At 37.9% G+C, this 24,735-nt stretch overlaps 1 protein-coding gene across 3 annotated transcripts in view; it reads right to left on the bottom strand.

The window, feature by feature from the left end:
• The window catches only part of LOC149771053 (cardioacceleratory peptide receptor-like), a 56,030-nt gene that overhangs the window by 19,782 nt on the left and 11,513 nt on the right, over window positions 1-24,735 (bottom strand). For all 3 annotated transcript variants that reach the window (XM_089948900.1, XM_089948899.1, XM_089948901.1), the window contains exons 3-6: window positions 11,341-11,485; window positions 6,628-6,828; window positions 5,821-5,966; window positions 4,708-4,822 (exon numbers count right to left, since the gene is read on the bottom strand). In XM_089948900.1, the coding sequence (XP_089805026.1) occupies window positions 4,708-4,822; window positions 5,821-5,966; window positions 6,628-6,828; window positions 11,341-11,485 (607 nt within the window). The remainder of the gene's footprint in view (window positions 1-4,707; window positions 4,823-5,820; window positions 5,967-6,627; window positions 6,829-11,340; window positions 11,486-24,735) is intronic.

Genomic DNA, 24,735 nt, shown 5'->3' with positions numbered 1-24,735 from the left:
GATGCACCGAGAATCTTGCGCTTGTTCCAAGACGGAACTGGACCTGTTTGCCATGCCCCCGTCGATGATGACGATGCAAGAATCCCAGTGGGTGGAATTTCACCCCGTCTCCTCACTGACCGATTCCGCTCCCATCGAGTTTGAAATCAAAGGACAGCCCGAAGATTACATCGATCTGAATAGCAGTTACTTGTACCTGAAAGTCAAAATTCTAGATAAGACTGGAGGTGCTATAGACGATGAAGCAGTAGCTCCCGTCAACAATTTCATGCATTCCTTGTTCAGTGGAGTGGACTTGTACTTGAATAACAAACTGGTCAGTAGCAGCATGGATACTTACCCTTATCGTGCCTACCTGGAAAATCTCTTGACGTACGGAATAGATGCCAAGAACACTCATCTCAATGCCTGTGTGGTATGGGAAGCTGACGAACCTACCAAGTTTGAAATATTGGAAACTGATGAAAAGAAAGACAACAATGATGGATTTGTAGAACGAAGAAAGAGAATCACGGGAGCCGACACAAGTTTAGAACTGATGGATCGTTTGCATTTGGACATGTGGTTGCAAGAAAAGTATTTGCTGAACGGGGTGGATGTCCGTCTGAGACTGAATCGTAGCAGTGCCGCTTTCCATTTGATGGCTGATAGTGACGGTTACAAAACCAAAATCCTAGAAGCCAGACTCTACGTACGCCGTGTGGAAGTGTTACCTAAAGTGGGAAACGACATCAGTCAGACGTTGAGCAGAACGACCGCCAAGTATCCCATACGACGTGTGGAAGTGAAAACCTTCACCATTCCCAAGGGACAGCGATCCATGATCGAAGATCATCTGTTCCAAGGACAGTTACCCAAACGTTTGATCGTTGGTATCGTCGAGAATACAGCCTTCAACGGAGCTGCCGAAAAAAATCCTTTCTACTTTCAACACTTTGGCGTGTCCAAAATCGAAGTCAGTCGCGATGGCAAGACCTTGTGTACCCGACCTTTCGAACCTGACTTTACCAAGAAGAATTACTTGAGATCGTACTTGTCCCTGTACGAAGCCACCGGACAGTTAGGAACCAATACCAGTCACGGTATTACGTACGAGGATTATGCAGGAGGCTACGCTTTGTGGGCTTTCGATTTCACTCCAGACCAAGGCAGCGACGAGGGACATTTCCACCCTATAAAATCCGGCCAGATTCGTGTGGAAATTCAGTTTAAAGACCGAGACCCTGATGAAACGGTGAACGTCATCCTGTATGCAGAATTCGATAATACCATAGAAATCAACAGTTTGAGAGAAGTCATCCTAGATTACTAGAAACCATGGAAGACTGTTATCCCTCTTTACCTAGTGGAGAAACTTTTAGTGTTGCATTGTTGTTAAAAAATGTTAGAGTTGTTGTTGTTTAGTGTTAAGTGATTTTTGAATAAAAAATGTTGTGTTTTGAAAAAATTGTTTGATGTTATATTGTTGGATTATTGTTAAAAATGTTAGAGTTGTTGTTTAGTGTTAAGTGATTTTTGAATAAAAAATGTTGTGTTTTGAAAAAAATGCCTTTGTCTTTTGTTTAGCTATAAGAATGTTGGATTGATGCTCTTTCATTTCTTACTATCCCTCTCATGACACTCACTAAACGTTGCGACTCAAAAACCGTGTGGGGGATGTTTTCCTTCACGTCCGCGCTTTGACTTTAAGAACCGGGTTGTTTCCAGTCTAACCATCCATTGTCGACTCATCCTCCTAAGAAGATGTGCTCCAAACTAGCTAAACTCAACGAAGCCTACGTGAATTTGCATAGGGTCAGACACAGTCTGATACCGAAGCCAGAAGAAATAGAGAATGTGAGAATGTTAAAAATCACTGAAGACCTGATAGAAGAGCTCTTCAGAGAAGAAATGAACAGGGAAAAAGAAGAATGGACAGAGAAGTACAGACTTCAGAGACAGCAGCAACAGCAGCAACAACAACAACAACAACAGCAGCAGCAACCTGAAGCTGACAGAGGCTTTGTCGATTGTCGTATCGACACCAAAGAGTTCTTCTTCTCTTTCCGAAGAAGCAGACCTATCGCCAGAAAGTCTATCCTCAGAGGACATCGCATTCTTAGAAACTAAAAAAATGCCATAGCAAACAAAAAAACAGCCCTTTTCAGGGCTACCCCCCAATACTCTAGAAAAGAAATAACGATCGATTTGCCAATGTGTGTAGGTAGAGTAGTGTGAAAATAAACACTAACTCTTTTTAAAAAAATGTGAGGGTATGTGTTTGTGAGTTTGTGTGTTTGTAAGTGATCAAGTACATTGGTGTGGATAGTAGATTAAAATTATGTCTTTATTTGGTGTTTGAGGTGTAGATTTGAGGTTAGATTGGATTGCTTTGCGTATGTGGATAGTCTATTGAAGTGATTTATAAAAAAATTTAAAATAGTGATGGGTAGCATAAAAAAGTGAGTGAGTGTTTCTTTTAGGTCCGCGCGTTGTTGTTTTTGGTCATGATGTAGGTAACATCAATTTTATGTTTTTTAGGGGGATGTTTTCCTTCACGTCCGCGCTTTCACTATAAATTGAAACTCGCTGGGCAGTCTAGCTACCCTTGTTGATTGATCAACACCAAAAATGAACACGAGACTGTCTAAACTGTTGGAACTTCATGTGCATCTGGAATATGCCAGGCGCCTGTTGAATGAACTGGCCGCGGAAGCCATTGTGGAGGAGGGAAGGATAAGAGAGGAGGAGGAAAGAAGAAAAAAAGAAGAGGGGGAGAGAAGATATAAAGAAGAAGAAGAAGAGGAAAGAAGATACAAAGAGGAGGAGAAAAGAAACAAAGAAGAGGAGGAGGAGAAGGAAAAGAAGAGAAGAAGAATAAATTTCAGAATCCCAGAGAGCGAAAATTGGGATTCTGAAGCGACATATCCTGCCTCTGCTCTCTCCCCCAAAAAAGTAAAAAGTAACTGGGGGATAAGATGTGTATGTGGCGCCAGGCCTGGAAGGTGCCACCATTAACCAGGTGTCCATGAAGTTCCAAAAAAAAAAACAGCCCTTTTCAGGGCTACCCAATACTCTAGAAAAGAAATAACCATCAATTTGCCAATGTGTAGGTAGAGTAGTGTGAATATAAACACTAACTCTTTTTTAAGATAGTGTGAGGGTATGTGTTTGTGTGTTTGTGTTTGTACCCGCTCACGTACGATTGTGTGAATAGTAGATTATGGATTTGTTTATTGTTCTTAGCGTATGTGAAGAGTATAGTTTGGGTTTTGTAAGCGCTCACGTACGATTGTGTGGATAGTAGATTATGGATTTTGTTTATTGTTTCTTAGCGTATGTGTTTGTGTGTTTGTGTTTGTGTGTTTGTGTTTGTACCCGCTCACGTACGATTGTGTGGATAGTAGATTATGGATTTGTTTATTGTTTCTTAGCGTATGTGGAGAGTATAGTTTGGGTTTTATTATATGAAATGAAAAAGTAGGGGATGTTTTCCTTCACGTCCGCGCGTTGTTTGGTCATGATCTAGGTAAGATCAATTTTACGTTTTAGGGGGATGTTTTCCTTCACGTACGCGCTTTAAGTATAAGAACCCACAGTATTCGTCGTTCAAACCATTCTGCAAAGAATAAAAAGAAGAAGATGGCTTCTAACCAAATGGACAAAATACAAACATTACAAGACGTTTTAGACAACTTAGGAATGATGGAGCAGATGTTGATAAGACTGGTTGAAGACCATTATTCCTATAGTCCCCATCGTGTAAAGATGGAAATTAATAACTTAAAAAAGGTAAAGGACAAGATTAGTGGTGTCATGAAAGAGATAAAGGAGGAGAAGGAGGATGAAGAGGAAAGAATAAGAATAAGCAAATGGAACGAAAAGATTGAAAAAGAAGAAGAAAATGAGAAGAGGAAGAAAGAAGAGGAAGAAGAGAAGAAGAAAGAAGAGCAGGAGAAAAAAAAGAAAGAAAAGAAGAGAAAGAGTGTTGGAGATAAAATAAGAACTTGGTGGAGAAAAAGAAGAAACTAGAAGCAGAAGAAAACCCAAAGGCCCTTTTCAGGGCCAGCCATATTTCTCGAAAAGAGATAGCCTTCCATTGCCTACCCCTTTTTTAAAAAAATTTATTAAAAAAAATCCCATATTCAATTCCCCTTTGTCCCTAAACAATCCCCAAACTCTATTCCCCCGTGTTAAATTACCCTTGTACGTATATCGGCCCACAATTTTTTTCCCATGTTAATTCCACTTGTACGTATATTAACCCACGATTTTTCGCCATGTTAAATCCCCTTGTACGTATATTGACCCACGATTTTTCGCCATGTTAAATTTCCATTGTACGTATAGTGGCCCAGGGGTCTCCGTAATGCTAATTTCCATTGTACGTATAGTGGCCCACCTTACTACTTAGGTAGGTAGATTTGATTTAATCACTAATGTTTAAGAATGGTGTCATATAAGCACAAGGCTTGGTTTAGAAGAAGTGTGGAGGTTTGACTCACCCCATCCCACCCCCAAAGGCCCTTCTAGTAATAACAATACACTTTCAGGTGTAAACACTGAAATATAGGACCGTTTTATTCACACAAACACTCATTTTTTAACCGGAGCTCTCACAGAACCAAACCCAGCATCTGCTAATGTTGCATGTATTAATACATCCTCCTGTTTATAGAAACGGAATCTCGTTTTAATTTAGCATTAGTATGACTAAACTCTTCTTACTGCAACGTAAATCTGTATTCCTCCTGCATAGTACAAATATCAGGATGGTATAACTTGAGACAATAATGATGACGGGAATCAGAAACACGGAAAAGAAAGTAGTCATAAGTAGAACCTGGAAAAGAAAAATAAATTATATAAATGTTTTTAAAAATATCTTTAAAAATTATTTTACAAATCCGTTAAATCTCAATTTTTCTTTGAAATAACAATGTGAGAGCTGGAATATGCATGTCATGTCTACTTTCTAATTATATATGTTTACGGTAGACTGTCAATATCACGCTGTACAAAGCAGCGTTCATTTATCAGAGACAGATTTAGTAGCAGCCGTGGTGGTAGTGCTAGTACCTGTAGTAGTATCAACAGTAGTTGTGGTAGTAGTACTCATCTTATCAGCAGCAGCAGCAAACGTAATTCTGGTTAAGGTGGTTGTAAAGGTGGTGTCGATGATGCGATGTAGGGGCAATGGTTGCGACTGTAGTGACGATAACAAAAGTAACATGAATGAAGTGGTAGAATTGTATTCTTAGATTTTTCACATCGAGACAGTTAAAGAGAATTACTGGTCTTAAACAGTCAACCCACCTAGTCCTCTGACTTCTTAATTTCTTCCGTACATAAATTGAAATGTTCATCTATTGGGAAGGGCCCCGGTTGGGCTGGTGGGCTAAGGCGCTCGCCTTTACAGATAACTGAAATATCAACTCTGTGTCGGCCTCTGCCAACGTTGGTATGTGGACAAGCATGCCAATAGCTTCCCGTGGGTACTTGGTTCTTCCTGGGGCTTCCCCCTTGTTCTTCCTCCACCAAGTATATTGGCAACCATTTATAGCCTATCGTGTGCTGAAAAATAGGCGTTAAACCCGTAACAAAAACAACAACAATTTCCTGACGATTTTATTAACACAGCATTGCGCTATATACCAGAAAGGCTTGTAACCGTACCTAGTGTGACGGTAAGTTTTGTCCATGGTCTACCATACTACTTTAACAGTATCAAGCACGTGTGGTGGCGTAGGACAGTGATATATTGGTTGGGCTGGATGTTGTGTACAAACAATATGTTTGTATGTGACAATAAAAGTTGTATATAGACTTTAATGGGCAAACCTTCCACCATTTTGGGTCCTCAAACTCAATATGACAGATATGTGCTTCTCCAACATCGATAGTTTGATACAATATGGCGGATGGAATTGATAGAACAGAGGAAAGGCCCCACGATGTGAACACCGCCACCCAGCGTAGCCTTCTTCCTGAAATAAATTAATGAGAAATAAGTTGCTAAAATCTGTATTATTAAAATATGTAGTAGTTTTCTTATTTTTAAAACGAAGAACCGTTCACATGTTTCGCTGCCATGCAGACCTTTCTTTAATGGTATGTGTCATTTAGTAACGTAACATGTGTCAACATTACCTAAGTAAGTTATTAACCAGTCGCAGTCATACAATGCTCACAATCAGCCTTGTTTATTTGACATGATATCATTGAAATGATTTCAAATATAGTAAATTCATCATTTGTAGCTAGGTAGAAATATGCGTGGATTCACTAGTTGAAGTATTCCACTAATTTGAAGACCCATCAAATATAGACAAATTAAAGTCTCTTCGACCGTAGTGCTTAGCTTGATGGACTCGCGATCAAAACGGTATGGGATCGATTCCTACAACTGGATCTGCATGATATGACACTGAGCCGCCCAATAAACTGGTCACTGCTGGATGGCATTTATGTGTTCAGTCCGCGTCTCTCTCTCTCTCTCTCTCTCTCTCTCTCTCAGTTTATATCTCTTCCTTCAGTCCAATATGTGACCACCTATATTAAAAGATTTGGTACAGTTAATCGTATCGACAAATCGGTTGACACACACACACACACACACACACACACACACTTCTTCTCTTCCCATACCATTCTGCAAACGCTGTAGAGGCTTAGATACAATCAGGGCTCGATCAATGCTCATCATGGCCAGGATGTAAATGGAGGCGTACAGTACAACATCTTTGAAGAACATGTGCATTTTGCAAAGTGGTTCTCCTAACATCCATATTTCATCTGAAAGCTGTAGCAATCCATCCACAGCAACGTCAAATATGCCCACGCAGAGATCTGCAAAATAAGGTCGACGCAAAGAATAGTCACAAAGTATATATATTTTATGGGTCACTGCATTTGTATGGGAAAATATGAACGAGTTTTTCGAACGGTATGTTGACGCTTTCCTTGAGATCTATCTACAATGTTCATAATATCAATGATACATAGTTGCAATATCTAGTTGACACTAGGCCTATATGTTAAACTTGTAGGTTACGAGGCACACGCAATGTAGGGTATTTAATGCTTTGTCATTGTTTCTTAAACCAATTATAATGTTCGATAAAATCGATTAATAATTAATAAATATAAAAAATGTTCAAACGCCCCTCCCCTCTCTCTGGATTATCGTAGTTAGGTACAGGCAAAAATCCATGAAAATACGAGCGTCGGAGATTTTCGCTTGTATCAAACGACGATATCTCTGGACTATGAATGATGATACAGTTTAGTCCAATGAGAGAGAGAGAGAGAGAGAGAGAGAATTTTATGATCTTAAGAGATGCAAAAAAAAGCAGAATATTGACTTAGATGAACTGTAAATGTATTAAAATATTTTAATTATTTCTTGCTAGTTCGTCATTTCGCTTAGTTTCTATTCCACGCTATATATATCTGCATCATGAATATGATTTTTCGTTTTCTTGCGGGGGTCAGGGTGTGATTTGGATTTTTAACTTTAGCTTTAGCAACTTTAGTCATGTCTGCAGTATGGCAGTTTATAGTGATCTCCAGGCCAACCAGTCAAACACTAATCTGTTAATACTGAACACCAAGTGAGGTAGCTGTTAATACCATTTTTATAAGTCTTGGGTAAGACTGGGTAATGGTTCGAATCGTATCCGACGCGGACGCTCTAACAATTTAAATACATACATAGATACATAGATACATACATACATACATACATACATAAGTAGGAACAAATGTATTTTTATCAATCCAACTGCAGTTATCAATTGGTTTTCCTGTGAAGTATGCATGTCTGCACAAACGCAAAAGAAACATCGATTTAGACACACAAGCATGCGAGGCTTAGAACACATGATTGTTGTTGTTTTTGTAGGGTTTAACGCCATTTTTCAGCACACGATAGGCTATACATGGCTGCAAGTATTACTGGTGTAGGAAGAACCCGGGAAAACCCCTGAAAGAACCACCAACCCACGAGAAGCTACTGGCAAGCTTTCTCAAACACCCACATTAGCCGAATCCGAGACTCGAACTAACGCAGTCAGAGGTGAAATGGCAACGATCCGTAACGGAGAGCGCATTAGATCACTCGGCCACTCGGGCCCCAGAACACATGGTACTAATTGTATGGAAAAATGGGAACCAGTCTGGAAAAAAATAGAGCATGTACCTGTTTGGCTGTATAGGATTGGTTAATAATAATAATGAAAGTTAGATTTTAGTAAAATTAATATTTCGAGAGCTTATTCTAGTTGTAACTGAAATAAAACCAGAGATGTTTTATAAATGGAATTTTAGTCCTTTAACAGACTTGAGTTTGGAACACTCATTACTTAATCTTTGTTGCGGAATTTAAAGCACGTGTTTCAAACACACACAGATACAGAAAATGTCGCGGCTCATATGATTTTTTTCTGCAAAGAAGCTATCATCCAGGATGCATCTATACTGATAAATATAGGTTTGATCATTAGCACTCAGACATTAAAATTTATTGAATTTTAATATGATGGTGTTTGCGTAGGTTTACTAAGGGGACTGAATTAGTACCGTGAGTCCTTTATCATACTCCTTTGTTACATGGTCGTGATGTTAACGATGTAACGAAATTTGCAAAATAGTATGTATCGAGAACAAAATACTGAAGTGCGCACTACTGTGTTTCCTGGAAACTCCAGTGATAAATGCGTCGCATCAGTACTTTTAATTTTTATTTGTAATTTAATTTAATTTTCAAATGATTTTAATTAATTTAATTTTAATTAATATTGGAACCAAGACTTACATTATTTTCCCGGAGAGTGACTATTCTAAACCACACTTACATTCTTTATCTGGACAAAGTCTTTTCCAAACCATTATTCCTTTGTTTTTGTGGACAGTAGTGAGTTTCTCTTACGGTTAACCTAACGTTCTTCCTTCAACAGATTAAAAATTGTTTAAATTTATACTTTGTCGATGAGATGCTTTTAAAAAAATAATAAGGCATACAAATACTTACATATATTAAACTTTACGATACAATAAATATTTGTTCTCTTTCATCATTTCCGAATTCTTTTGATCTTTAGCACTTTATAGTCACAGTAAGAATATATATATATATATATATATATATATATATATATATATATATATATATATATATATATATATATATATATATATATATATATATATATATATATATATTTCGGGTTGGGGTGTCAAGATGCATAATCCAGAATGTTCCCTAGAGCATGCGTGGTACGTGCAATCTGACAATATTCATTTGATAGTGCAATAAATCACTTTACATTGTCACTTTACACGTGCGCGTATTCACATTTAATTAGATGTTTGCGTGACTTTAGAGAGATCTAAACGAAAAGTCTTGTTGATCGATAATACCATGACACCATAACTTCGTAGGCAAAATTATTCATTATTTATACAATAAACATTGCAGGGAATTAATATTATTATTCCAGTGTGGATTCTATGGCGTAAATGCTGGATCGATATAAATAACATATACTATTCTTATTACTAGTAAGGTCATGTTTTCTCATTTGGAACCGAGGCAGAATATCGTCCTGGGCATGCGCTATGCGAAGGTCAGTCTGGTTTGCAACGTTCTCCTACTCAAGACGGGACTCTAGTGGCTCAGTGGTTAGCTTACCGAGCACAGAATCAAATAGTTGCGGATTTGAATCCGATCAGCCCGATTCGGCTACATTGTTGTCCCTTTGGCAGGATACAATCATCCAACTGCTCGGGACAAAAAAACAAACAAAGCTGAATTTCTGTGTTGCTGTGATTTCATAAAACAACCCTACAGATTGGTCATATATATATTTATTTATATACGGATGTTGTCACGAGTGTCATGGCCACGAGTGACGATACAAAATGTTTCCGCTTCACGCGAATTTGTTTCTTCTTCTGTAGAATCTGAATGGTATAAACAGTTGAACTGCATACATTTTTATATGTTACTGCATTTGTATGGGAACATACGAGCGAGTTTTTCGAATGGAAATACTGCACGAACTTGGGAGTGCAGTATATCCATCCGACAAAACGAGTTCATATTTTCCCATACAAATGCAGTAACCTTTTAATTATCTGCTAAAAAAAATATTCTACCTAATGCTTAATTATATTAACAAAATACACTACACGAAACAAACTGAATGTATGCCGCATTCGAAACTAAATACACAAGCGCATATTCATAATTACACAACAACAACATTATTACTGCGCACACAACTCCGCCCAGATAAATTTGAACTTTGTCGAGCACTCGACATAACTTTCGAAAGAAAATGACGTGTCTAGTGAAAATTGAAATGTGGAGTCATACTGTGAATGAATGCGCATTGCAACAACTTTTTCATTTGATCTGTAATGAATATAATTTGGGCTTTTTTTTTCGATTCTAAGAAATTTTGTGATTATGGACTGGATTTATATGTGACGATTCCACATGAAATACATGGGATTGAAGAAGCGAGGGAGAAGCGAGTTGACATCTGCAAATGTGTTTCTGTTTCTGTCATTAAATGTTTGAAATCATAATGTGGGGAAAATATGAAGTCTTTCAATTGCGATTATCAAAAAGACGCTATTGAATTTAATGCTTATTTCATTTTGAGTGCAGTGATGAGTATGTAATTGCACTTATCATCGAAACTACAGAACGATTTCGAAATGTGCAGTAAAGATTGAGAACCTATGACATGGCTCTTGTAATTCGGATCTGCAGAACTTAAAAAGTACATTTTGAGGAAATTCATGATGTAAAACTGAAAATATATGTTTTGCCATTCTTATCACCAGCTAAAGAAAACAGTATATGACTTGTCACTTGTATGTTATTCGTAAGGTCCCTTTTTTGGACTGTAGCTAGCCTAAATCCGAAACATTGTTTCAACGCGGAATGTGCCAAAGCGGCTGGTATGTGGCAGCCCAAGAAACATCCATTTTAGTTCATTCAGAAACAAATTTAAACAACCACAACGTAAAGCGCCTTATACGCGAGTGTGCATGATTTGTATATATATATATCTGTCTGTGTGTGAACGTGTGTGTGTGTGTGTGTGTGTAACAATGGTTACGACTAACAAATAGACGTTGATATATCATAATGGCAAGAAAAACAATGTGTGCTGTAAGAACTAAAAGAAGCGAGGAAATATAAAGGAAAATAACAAAAGATAGAACAATGGTTACGACTAACAAATGGACGTTGATATATCATAATGGCGAGAAAAACAATGTGTGCTGTAAGAACTAAAAGAAGCGAGGAAATATAAAGGAAAATAACAAAAGATAGATTTATCTCACCCGCAATAGCCAGATTCAATAGGAAGAAATTCATTCTTGAGTGTTGTTTACTGCCGCTAATCAAAATTCCAATGACAAGTGAGTTTAACACAATTATCATGAAAGCTAGTACCCAGACGAATACTAGACGAACTCTGGAATATACCTGAAATATATAAATATGAATAATCTGATTATCTTTGATTGCGCAAATTTGATTTCATGAATTTGAGAGAAATCATTCATCCTATCTTAGTAAATAAGTAAGTAAGCAAGCAATGGTGGACTTCTTCAAACTTATACACAATTAGGTTTTGCCATAATGTGTTGGATCTTGTGCCTTCACGAGTTGCACGTGATAGTGTCAATGTTAACAGCCGTGCAGTGTGAATGAAAATCAATCAGTGTCATTAGAACGCGCGTATAGCCGAGAAGCAGGAAATTATATTGTTACCAACCAAAGTCATAAGTCACACTGAGTATATTGACCGGACAAGTTTGATATCAGTTGTAACAATGGAAGTTCACTCGACCCAACCGGATCAAGCTGCTTTCACAGCCAAGTTAGTCCTTCCCTCATCACATTGTCTATTAAATTATGTAGTTCTGGTATCATTATCTAGACCAACAAGTTTACATAGTTCAGATATCACCACCCTGACCACTAGATTACATAGTTATGGTATCAACACCTTGACCAGTAAATTACAAAGTAATGGTATCATCATCTTGACCAGTAGATTACACAGTTCGTGTATCATCATCTTGACCAGAAGATTACACGGATCGGGTATCATCATCTTGACCAGTAGATTACACAGTTCGTGTATCATCATCTTGACCAGTAGATTACACAGTTCGTGTATCATCATCTTGACCAGTAGATTACACAGTTCGTGTATCATCATCTTGACCAGTAGATTACACAGTTCGGGTATCATCATCTTGACCAGTAGATTACACAGTTCGTGTATCATCAACTTGACCAGTAGATTACACAGATCGGGTATCATCATCTTGACCAGTAGATTACACAGTTCGGGTATCATCATCTTGACCAGTAGATTACACAGTTCGTGTATCATCATCTTGACCAGTAGATTACACAGTTCGTGCATCATCATCTTGACCAGTAGATTACACAGTTCTGGTATCATCATCATGACCAGTAGACTACTTGGTTCTGGTATCATCATCTTGACCAGTAAATTACACAGTTCTGGTATCATCATATTGACCATTAGATTATTTATTTCGGTATCTTCATCTTGGCCAGTAGATTACATAGTTCTGGTATCATCATCTTGTCCAGTGCAATACACAGTTCCGATATTATCACCTTGTCCAGTTGACTGCATAATTCTGGTATCATCACTTTGTCCAGTGCATTATACAGTTCTGATATCATCACCTTGTCCAGTGCATTACACAGTTCTGATATCATCACCTTGTCCAGTTGATTACATAATTCTGGTATCATCACCTTGTCCAGTGCATTACACAGTTCTGATATTATCACCTTGTCCAGTTGATTGCATAATTCTGGTATCATCACTTTGTCCAGTGCATTATACAGTTCTGATATCATCACCTTGTCCAGTGCATTACACAGTTCTGATCTCATCGTCTTGTCCAGTTGATTACATAATTCTGGTATCATCACCTTGTCCAGTGCATTACATAATTCTGGTATCATCACTTTGTCGAGTGCATTATACAGTTCTGATATCATCACCTTGTCCAGTACGTTACACAGTTCTGGTATAATCAGATTGTCCAGTGAATTACACAGTTCTGGTATCATCATCATGATCAGTAGATTACACGGTTCTGGTATCATCATCATGACCAGTAGTCTACACAGTTCTGGTATCATCATCATGACCAGTAGTCTACACGGTTCTGGTATCATCATCATGAACAGTAGTCTACACAGTTCTGGTATCATCATCATGACCAATAGATTACACAGTTCTGGTATCATCATCATGACCAGTAGATTACACAGTTCTGGTATCATCATCATGAACAGTAGATTACACAGTTCTGGTATCATCATCATGAACAGTAGTCTACACGGTTCTGGTATCATCATCATGAACAGTAGTCTACACAGTTCTGGTATCATCATCATGACCAGTAGTCTACACGGTTCTGGTATCATCATCATGACCAGTAGTCTACACAGTTCTGGTATCATCATCATGACCAGTAGTCTACACGGTTCTGGTATCATCATCATGAACAGTAGTCTACACAGTTCTGGTATGATCATCATGACCAGTAGATTACACGGTTCTGGTATCATCATCATGACCAGTAGATTACACAGTTCTGGTATCATCATCATGACCAGTAGTCTACACAGTTCTGGTATCATCATCATGACCAGTAGTCTACACGGTTCTGGTATCATCATCATGACCAGTAGTCTACACGGTTCTGGTATGATCATCATGACCAGTAGTCTACACGGTTCTGGTATCATCATCATGACCAGTAGTCTACACGGTTCTGGTATGATCATCATGACCAGTAGTCTACACAGTTCTGGTATCATCATCATGACCAGTAGTCTACACAGTTCTGGTATCATCATCATGACCAGTAGTCTACACAGTTCTGGTATCATCATCATGACCAGTAGATTACACGGTTCTGGTATCATCATCATGACCAGTAGATTACACAGTTCTGGTATCATCATCATGACCAGTAGTCTACACGGTTCTGGTATCATCATCATGACCAGTAGTCTACACGGTTCTGGTATTATCATCATGACCAGTAGATTACACAGTTCTGGTATCATCATCATGACCAGTAGATTACACGGTTCTGGTATCATCATCATGATCATTAGGTTACACGGTTCTGGCATCATCATCATGACCAGTAGATTACACGGTTCTGGTATCATCATCATGATCATTAGGTTACACAGTTCTGGTATCATCATCATGACCAGTAGTCTACACAGTTCTGGTATCATCATCATGAACAGTAGTCTACACGGTTTTGGTATCATCATCATGACCAGTAGTCTACACAGTTCTGGTATCATCATCATGACCAGTAGTCTACACAGTTCTGGTATCATCATCATGACCAGTAGATTACACGGTTCTGGTATCATCATCATGACCAGTAGATTACACAGTTCTGGTATCATCATCATGACCAGTAGTCTACACGGTTCTGGTATCATCATCATGACCAGTAGTCTACATGGTTTTGGTATCATCATCATGACCAGTAATCTACACAGTTCTGGTATCATCATCATGACCAGTAGATTACACAGTTCTGGTATCATCATCATGACCAGTAGTCTACACAGTTCTGGTATCATCATCATGACCAGTAGTCTACACGGTTCTGGTATCATCATCATGACCAGTAGTCTACACAGTTCTGGTATCATCATCATGATCAGTAGATTACACAGTTCTGGTATCATCATCATGACCAGTAGATTACACAGTTCTGGTATCATCATCATGACCAGTAGTCTACACGGTTCTGGTATCATCATCATGACCAGTAGTCTACACGGTTCTGGTATCATCATCATGACCAGCAGATTACACAATTCTGGTATCATCATCATGACCAGTAGATTACACGGTTCTGGTATCATCATCATGACCAGTAGTCTACACAGTTCTGGTATCATCATCATGACCAGTAGTCTACACAGTTCTGGTATCATCATCATGACCAGTAGTCTACACAGTTCTGGTATCATCATCATGACCAGTAGTCTACACAGTTCTGGTATCATCATCATGACCAGTAGATTACACGGTTCTGGTATCATCATCATGACCAGTAGATTACACGGTTCTGGTATCATCATCATGACCAGTAGTCTACACAGTTCTGGTATCATCATCATGACCAGTAGTCTACACGGTTCTGGTATCATCATCATGACCAGTAGATTACACGGTTCTGGTATCATCATCATGATCATTAGGTTACACGGTTCTGGCATCATCATCATGACCAGTAGATTACACGGTTCTGGCATCATCATCATGACCAGTAGATTACACGGTTCTGGCATCATCATCATGACCAGTAGATTACACAGTTCTGGTATCATGATTATGAACAGTAGTCTACACAATTCTGGTATCATCATCATGATCATTAGGTTACACGGTTCTGGCATCATCATCATGACCAGTTTTGTACCATGACCTTGCCAAGTGCATTACACATTTCTGCTAAGCACCATGTCCATTGCATTGCACAGATATCGTATCATCGTCATATGCAGTAAGTTAAGCAGTTCGTGTATCATCATGATGTCCTGTCGATTACACAGTTCTTGCAGATATAAACATTTTACTTTGTCGTTATTGTACCCATATTGGAGACAGAACGTCTGTACTTGTTAATAAGTTTAACATGAGAGAGAGGGGAGGGGGGTGAAGGGGGAAGAGAGTATTAATGACAACGGTACTGCACTCACAATAATCGATACAAAATGCATTTTGTTTTAGTAATTTGACTGCCTAATAATCTATTATCAAGTTACCAGCTACAAACATTATTAACTAATTTGTGCCAACAGGTGATACAGTCCAATGACTAAAATGTAGTTCAGTTGACTCTAATTTAGCAGCTTGAATCAGGTTTTATTATCATTACTTTGCAAACCAATTACACACATTTGCTAAATTCCATATGTATTTCCATCAGTAGTGTAACCAGATAGCTCCACACATCAGGATAGAAGGTTTGTATTGACAATTTTCAGACAATCAAATACCGATTTTTTAATGCTGACGGTATAGTCTTCCTTACCATAATCATTGTGCAATTTATTTTTAATCTTTTATTGATTTGACTGCATACAAATCCTTGGCACAGATATTATGTTAACGTATGTTGTTGATGGTGTATGCAATTGTAATATCTGCCATTTATCTATACCGCTTAGTTCTTTGCAATTTAGGACTAAATCATCATTGATTGTCTCATTGACAGCCTCTTCCCTCCTCATACTTGATCCACTCCTCTTGACATACCAGTGTCTTGATTTTTCTTAAAGTAGAACTTAATGGATACTTTTAAATTCCTTTAAATTTCATCCATTTTGGTCACACAAGTGTAAAAGTTGTAACATGTTGAGCATGGTGAGCCATTTGCTTCTATCAGGATATGGAAGTGGAAGATTTTGAATATATCTGAAAAAGAGTTGTGACTTAGTGTCTCACAAGATATGGGTGACCAATTTCATTATCTTTTCCAATACTGATATCTTGCAGAAATATAAAACCAATATGCAAGAGAGGAGTATCTAAATTGTGCTAATACATACAAATGTAGTTGTTAAATAACAGAAAGTTATGCATGCAGATTATATCATTCTATTTTCTTGAACACTCAGAATACTTGTATATTGCCATATCATCCCAATCTGTCATGTACATCCAAACTATTGATCAGAATATCCCTCTCCAGCAAGAGTTCTTTTTGTCCAGCGTTTTATCTATATAACTGATTTACGGTTTTTTAAGATATACTATACTGTAGTAAGACTTCATTGCTTAATATATGCGGGGTGGGGGTGGTGGCGAAAGATAGAATCCGACAAAGCTTAATCCAGTATACATGATGTTGGCCTTTTGTTGTTTTATTGTTGTTTGCGTCATAAAAGCACTTTCAACACATTACAGACTATATCATGCACAGTAAATGGAAGATATTAAGATATTATGATTATTGAATGAATAGACTTTTTGGTTCCTTTTTAAATATATTATCAGCTGTATTTAATTAAAACAATAAGAAATCCTTTGCCAATTCAACATTTGTAATTTAGATATCTCTAAGATTCCTCTGAAAAACAGAAAAAAAAATCGTGTTTCTCAATTATTTAATTATTTCATCGATAACTAATTAATAATTAATATCTGTACACTTGTCTCTCGAATCTAGCCTTTCGATTGTTAGGAAGTCAAATCAATTAAGCACTAATAACGTTTGTAATGATTATTGTTATTATAAGGACAATAATATCGTCTTCATTGTAAATTCCGTTTTTGAATATCTGAAATTTATTTGCAAGCACAGTGTTTATACCCTCATGTACGTATATATCTGGTTACAATCTGGATGGAGCAAACTGTTGAGATTAGCAACGTAACGATAACAGAACCTGAGAAAGGCTGAGACGAATGAAATGCCCTAGTCATAGATTGGATATATATTCTCATACATCGGTTAAAATTACGTACAGAAAAATGAACAAACAAGTAGCGTTCATGTAGACTGGATCAGATTTCGCTTCCGCTCTTCCTTTGGAGCCACGATAGTCTAACTGGTAGATGGTAGACCGTTTAGATCGTAATTCAAGTCGCAAGTTTGATACTTGCGTCGTTCGTAAAGGAACTTAGCTGCCGTATTCTCAGCATGATACAGCTGAGAGAGGGAGAGAGAGAGAGAGAGAGAGAGAGAGGATGATGATAGTGTTATAGCAAATAATGAAAGGTAAAATAAAGGGGGGAGAGATTGTACATTTTTATCAATATTTTAAATATGCAAAACAAATGGATGAAATTAAAATAGGCTAGCTAGTCGAACTTCACACGGGAATAATATGATCGAAGTTAAGTATTAGTCCTATAAAATTATTTAATCTAATCTGTACATTAATATTTGGTTTATTTAGCTACTCACTAAATTGTATATGCATTAATATTTTTTAAATATATTTCTTGCTTATGATGGATTTCTTGTGTCAGCGAAAATATTAAGATTGACAAAGAGAGTGAAATTCATTGCGTTTATCTTGTAAGGCACGAAATTCAAAATTTATATTACATAGGTCTAAATTTTGCCACCTGCCAGATCCAACTGGATACCCCTGTTTCCTTGCACGGAACATTGTTTTGACTGTATTGTATACTTTTAATGTATGCATCTTACAATATGTTCTAAATGAATACTTTGTAGATATTCTACTTAGATAGGAATCATAAACACTAGAAAGACAACTTTGCATATATTCAGCTCTTAGAAATACAGATAATGAAATGACCAAGATAATTATAAATTAATCGGTCTTAATTCGTAAAAACCTGTCTTGATAAGAAAACGCCATTTGAAGTTGCGTTTACCAGTTGCAGAATGTAACATAATGCCATGTAATGATTTGAAAATTTACGCACTTTTCCTGTAACAAGTTTAGCCTAAAATATCACACCTCTAATTTTGACTGAACCATAATTCACTTCTGATTGGACTACATGATTCATGTTACTAGTAGTGTCAGGATTCGGGTGCGAACGTTTGGTGATAGTCCCGCAGATAGCAGCAGCGCAGTTTATGTTATTTGATCGTTAAATTAGAACCAATTTTAACCACAGATCATATTATCTCCTAATTTTCCGTCCTCCTCTTTGAATAGAAAATTGACACAAAAGTCAATATTTTGTTTAAATAATAATTCATTGTATCATATAGTTAATTGTGAAATGTAGAAACGTACTGGTGAAATAAGTGTTATATTTTTTTCATTCCTATATTTTCACATGTTAATATATATCTTTATATTTCCACGCGTGAAAATATATTATCCATCATGCCATAATACACTTGATTGTGTAAATTATACCTATAGCAACAAAATCGAACACTTTGTAAGCAAGAACAAAAAAACTAAACTGCATTAAATAGTATGCATACCAATGCTATTTAACCGGACGTCGTTTGTGTATCTCTGAAGTTATTTCCGATTATTTCATCAGCAACATCAATAAAACCTCTATGATGCATTGCTGAATCGGACTTGCTTTGTGTTCGGGTAGGGTAAACTGTTTACAAAATGCCCAAAAAATGTAATTTACAGTGACAGAATAGATCAGCCCAGTTCTATCGCATTCTTTGGTCTATGATATTTATATGATCAGCGTATGCTGGGTGAATTTAAGCTGGAAAGGGGCAGGGTTTTGAGTTGAAAAGGGGCAGGGTTTTAAGCTGAAAAGGGGCAGGGTTTTGAGCTGAAAAGGGGCAGGGTTTTAAGCTGAAAAGGTGCAGGGTTTTAAGCTGAAAAGGAACAGGGTTTTAAGCTGAAAAGGGGCAGGGTTTCGAGCTGAAAAGGGGCAGGGTTTTAAGCTGAAAAGGGGCAGAGTTTTAAGTTGAAGAGTGAGTTTAATCTTCTAAGCTTCGATTAGGAAGCATGACTGGTATATAATAGAAAGAACATTTTCTTTTCCTACGCAATTACTGGGTATATTATATTATGTTATGATACCTAAAAGGATGTTTTAGTTATGACTATTATCGTTTCGTACCATTTTGTCCAATATATTCACAGTATTTATCCGATTATCTCTCTCTCTCTCTCTCTTTCTCTCTCTTTCACACACACACACACACACACACACTAGCCTTTCATTATGCACTATACCATAACCATCAGTAATGTGTACTTGTTCTTAATCTCGTTTGCCAACTGTTGGGCATGTTCTGGCAACAAGGCTCTCTTCTTGTCTCTTATGTTATAAGTGCTCTTGTGTTTGTGTTTTTGTATTTTTGATATGTAGTTTATGATTTTGTAAAGATGCTATAGCAGTAAGAATTCATTTTTTAATACGCGATCGCGCGTGTGTGGTATGTGTGTGTGCATTAGAAAGGGGATATGGGGACATATAATACCTAACAGAATGGACATAGACGGTACTTATGTGTTCATTTTTATGTATGTGCTTTCAACAAATATAGTTGTGTATCATTATATTTTATATTAAGGCTCATAAAATTGAGTAGTGAAGGTGTAAACGTATATATTCTCAAAATATAACCGTTCTCTAGCACACGTTTTTTTTGTATTTTCAACAACAACAAAAAATTGTCTCGCAATAAACCTTTAAGAAACGATCAGTTATGTATATTGATTCTGCATACATTGAAAATATATTTTCAATATTCTTAAGTTATCTATCTAATATTCGAAAATAAAATCTTCTTCTTCGGACTGTATACCTGCTGAAAATGTAAGCTTTCTTATAACAATGAGTTTTCTACAGCCATCGATGTAAACAAATTAATTAGTAATATCTTTAAGCTTCTCTCTGACCTAGGATTATTAAGCATTCAAATCCAATTACCATTAATAATAAATGTTATAATGATTAGCATGAGAACGGCAATATCTTTGTCGTTATAAACTCCCTCCCTCTCTCTCCCTCTCTCTCTCTCTCTCTCTCTCTCTCTGATTGTGAACGCCTGCAAATAGTAGAAAGAACATATTTTATATCCTCATGTGTGGAGGTAGAAGGTTTAAATAATGAGACAGAAAAGTATTAGATTTGCAGAAAGGTGTCATCTATTTGACAATATGTCGGAACTTGCCTGGCTGTGGAAGCTTCTAGTTTAGTTTAAATCTACCGAACTGCCTTATCAGGACACTAGAATGGGTATACAGCATTGTCGCCGAAGAAATGAAAGCACATAGACGTTGTATTGGAACATCCCATTACGTACACTATTTCAATTTTTATATTTTATATTGGTAACCCATTGGGTATATCATAATTTATATTACACATTTGTTCTCCGCTCTCTTTGCACCTCTTTGTCTCCGTTTGCTTTGCGTGGCCATTCAGTGAAAAAGATATATATATATATATATATATATATATATATATATATATATATATATATTATATATATATATATATATATATATATATAGCTCTCCTTTATAAACGATAGTTTTTCCCAGAATTTTTCGGCCTGTTTTGCATAGAGTAGTAACCGGCATGTAATAATATCAGAACTTTCCAATCGAAGGGAAACAAAACCACATGAAAGATTCAATTGTATCATGGTCAATTTTGAAAAGCAAATTTTTTATAGTAAATTATGTTTCTCTGATATACTTACCCGATCATATTAGCGTTGGAATTACTTTATGCTGCTTCCGGAATCCAACCTTCCTATAGACGTGAAAATGTGTTTTTGTCTGTATATAATATGCACCGAGTGGAGTAACTCTTATAGATTAGCTCTCCTTGTCCCGCTAGGTGGCGGCTCGTAAGCTGGATGTCGTTCGTTTTCAATTTCAGCCAATCATAAAACAGGATGCTCGCATTCCAGGGATGACAGGATGGCTTAACGGTAATTGATCTATCGGATAAATATAATTTTCTTTAAAAATGTTACTATCTATTTCAAACACGTTACTTGATCAAAGTAACGATTGGAGCAGAGGAGGCGAAATACTGAGTATCCGCCTTTTGCCTGATCAAACCCGTAGGCCGTAATAAATACACCATTAGAAAGATGAAATTCTTCAAAATTTAACTAGCACAAACGAATCACTCCGGTCATGAGTGTGCATCAAAGGGCTCTGTGGACTCCACCACACATCAAAGCTTGAGGTTCTAACCCGACTATGATTGGTGTTGGCTTTGTATGGTGATTGTTTGGACCGCGGACAGAGTACCGACTCTGTTTGTTGAGAAGTCATGTCACGCAAGATGAAGCCCTGAAAGGTGGACCGTGGATGCCAGCAAACTGATTCAACTATGTGTCGAACGGAATACATTGCTTTCAAACGACATGCTAGCTGAGATGGTCCGGATTTCGTGGGCTGAAATATTCTTAATTTTCCTCTTATTCTGTGAGAGACCAGAGTAATAACTCTCTTGAGCCAAGCTGCGACGGATTGAGGACGGGGAATATCTCGTTTTCCTGCCATAAGTAAAGGAATGAGTCCCTAGCGTCCAGACTGTATGTTCTTCGTGCATTTTAGGTATATTCTGACAGCACAGACCGCATCCTATAAACTCTGTTCTTTTCAGGATAGAGCGGGACGTAATGTTACTCTTTGATTACAGCAGGCGACGGACGTTTCTATGTGATGAAACGAGGCTGCGTCATTCAAGTGACTGATCGAAATTCTACATATTTAGGATTTGTGGAATGTGACTGTAGTCATTCAGCCTTGAAGCGGAATGGAGAGCTAAAAAAAAGAAACGCATTTTGTGATAGCTGCTTCATGGAATTCTAAATAAAAGCATTAACTGATTTGATTTGGGCCTTGTTAAGACCCACAACAGGTTCCACTTTGGGAACATGGCCATTAAGCGTTGTCGGGATCGATCGCTCAGGAGGTCAAAATGTCTTTGTTGTGACTAGTGTCTTCTCGTCCATGATGGGAATGTAACTCATGAAAGGGTTGGACGAAATGGGAGGGGATGCACAAACGAGATCCAGCGACCCTACAAAACTAACTCGATCAATCAGTCTTTATGTGGGAACTTTTCGCTCACCGGGAGGGATACTTGTCGCGGAGGGCAAACCACAGTGTATTATTGGGAGGCTTGTTTTCTTCTTTCTCCTCCCCTAATTGTCTGCGAGAAATAGATGGATAAGACTGACAGCTACTAGCATGACCCCTATAGAATGGTATTGCTTGAGAATAATTACACTGGCGTGTATCGTCCCTTCTCTGAGACTACTATTAGCGGGGGCACGTCAAGAAGGGGTTATCGATTTACATCTTGAGTGACAGTTCCTGCACCGCCTATTATCGGCCCCCAAACACGAGGGGAAGATCGCGGGATTGTGTTGTGGTACTATCGGAGTGATGACAACCGCAAACGATAATTCATTCGAACCAGGTCTAAACTGCACAGAGTCCTGGTAGGAGCATTTGTTATCGTGGTGTGCTACCCAATCCATCAGGTTGGAGATGCAGCATGATAATTGGCTGCCTTTTCCGCCAAGCCATAAATGGCTACGGATGCCAAAGTGAGAAGAGATTAGATCAAAACGACGTTCCTAACCGATTTCGAAATTGCAGTGAAAATGTGTTGGTCCACCTTATTAAAAAGTGGTGCGGATATATTAAAAGCCAGCAGATCTTTACTTTATCCATTGTAGGAACTTCCGTCAGATGGTGACGGTCTGATAACAGTTGGGTGAAAAGCGGCTGGTAGATGACGGTCCGAACAAAGAGGCATCGCTACTGTCTAGAGCGCATATCTTTTCAGAAAGACTTCATAAATTCGAGCGATCGTAGACGACTGCCAAATATCGGAATGATGGATGTTCATTCGCCTCTTCTATATGCAAGGAATCTCTCATTTTGTAAGCGTTGTTCACCATTGCGGGTGTAAGACAGTCGACAGGAGACAGTACTCTTTATAATTTATCGACCGCAGTTTGAAAACTAAATTCGGTGCGCTCCTTTGCGGGGTCAGACTTCTCATGTATATTCGAGCAAAAGCAGGATTCCACAGAAGCGTCCTCTTCGCAGTACAAGGATAGTGCACGCATGCATCTTCAACTCGTGTTAAAATGACCTGTCTGTAGAAAGTGCCAACAATGGCCAATAATAGCAGTCTAGGAGAATTGCAAAATTTACTTGGGGTTAATAGTTGTCGTCGCGCGGACAATGACGGATGGCGTAGTATGGCTGGTTGGCTCGGTACGGCGCTCGTGATCAGTTAAAACGATGTAGCCGGTGCTGTTAACTGAATCTGTGTTGTCATCTTGGTCGGATGGGCTTCTGGATTGCTAAATAAAGTCGGCATGGATAAAGTTGGTTCAGCTGGATGGACAGCCTGCCGTTATCCTGGATGGCCTGACCTATACTTTCACTAAATGACATCGTCTGCTAACTTCGATTCATATATCGATCTCCAGACGACTGGATTATTAGGTCAGCAACTTGGACATTAGGCATTGTTAAAGGAAAGTTTGACTAGCTGGGTCGGCCGACAAAGTCAGAATACACCCCCAAAATCCCTTTCTTATCATCGAACTGAAATAAATCGGGGAGGGGGAGCCGAACTTAAACCCAGAGGACAGCCTAAATAGAGGCCGAATTGTCCTTTCTAATGTTCGACATTCTGGTCGACAGAGCATTATTCATTTTATTGAATATGCGTGCTTCGAAACTTATATCATCGGTGCACGACAAGGTCTCCACAGATGCAGGGGTCTCGTGGCTCCCGGGTGGGTGTGATAGCATATATTTTTTTGACAGGTGGGGGAAGCATCTTCGCACCCCAAAGCAATTTATTGAACAGGAGTCAGGGCGTAGGCTTACGTTATCTGGATTGGAAGATTTAAATTTGAATATCTTTACTAAAACCTTGAGCTGTTTAGCCAGGGTTATGACGCATGCCAACTCCGAACAAGAGAATCATGCTTTACAGGTATTTGAAGACTAATATTTAAAGCCCGACATAAACGTTGCGTGATTATCCTTCCACGCTTAAAAGTTTCTGCATACCTGAAAAGATAAAAGTGCGAAGATAAATAAATATGAATGATATATGCACGGCAAACAAAAATGTCAACGCACCTCTGAAGGAAATAAGAAAACCGATCGCAATACGATCGACAATAAGAAAGCGGCAACTAAAAATGAATAATAATAACAAT

Source organism: Sinohyriopsis cumingii, unplaced genomic scaffold, assembly GCF_028554795.1.
Source record: "Sinohyriopsis cumingii isolate HCF-2022 unplaced genomic scaffold, ASM2855479v2 utg002136l, whole genome shotgun sequence".
In the NCBI taxonomy this organism is placed as follows: domain Eukaryota; kingdom Metazoa; phylum Mollusca; class Bivalvia; order Unionida; family Unionidae; genus Sinohyriopsis; species Sinohyriopsis cumingii.
The sequence above is the reverse complement of the archived record's forward strand: the minus strand, read 5'-3'. Positions and strand labels throughout refer to the sequence as shown.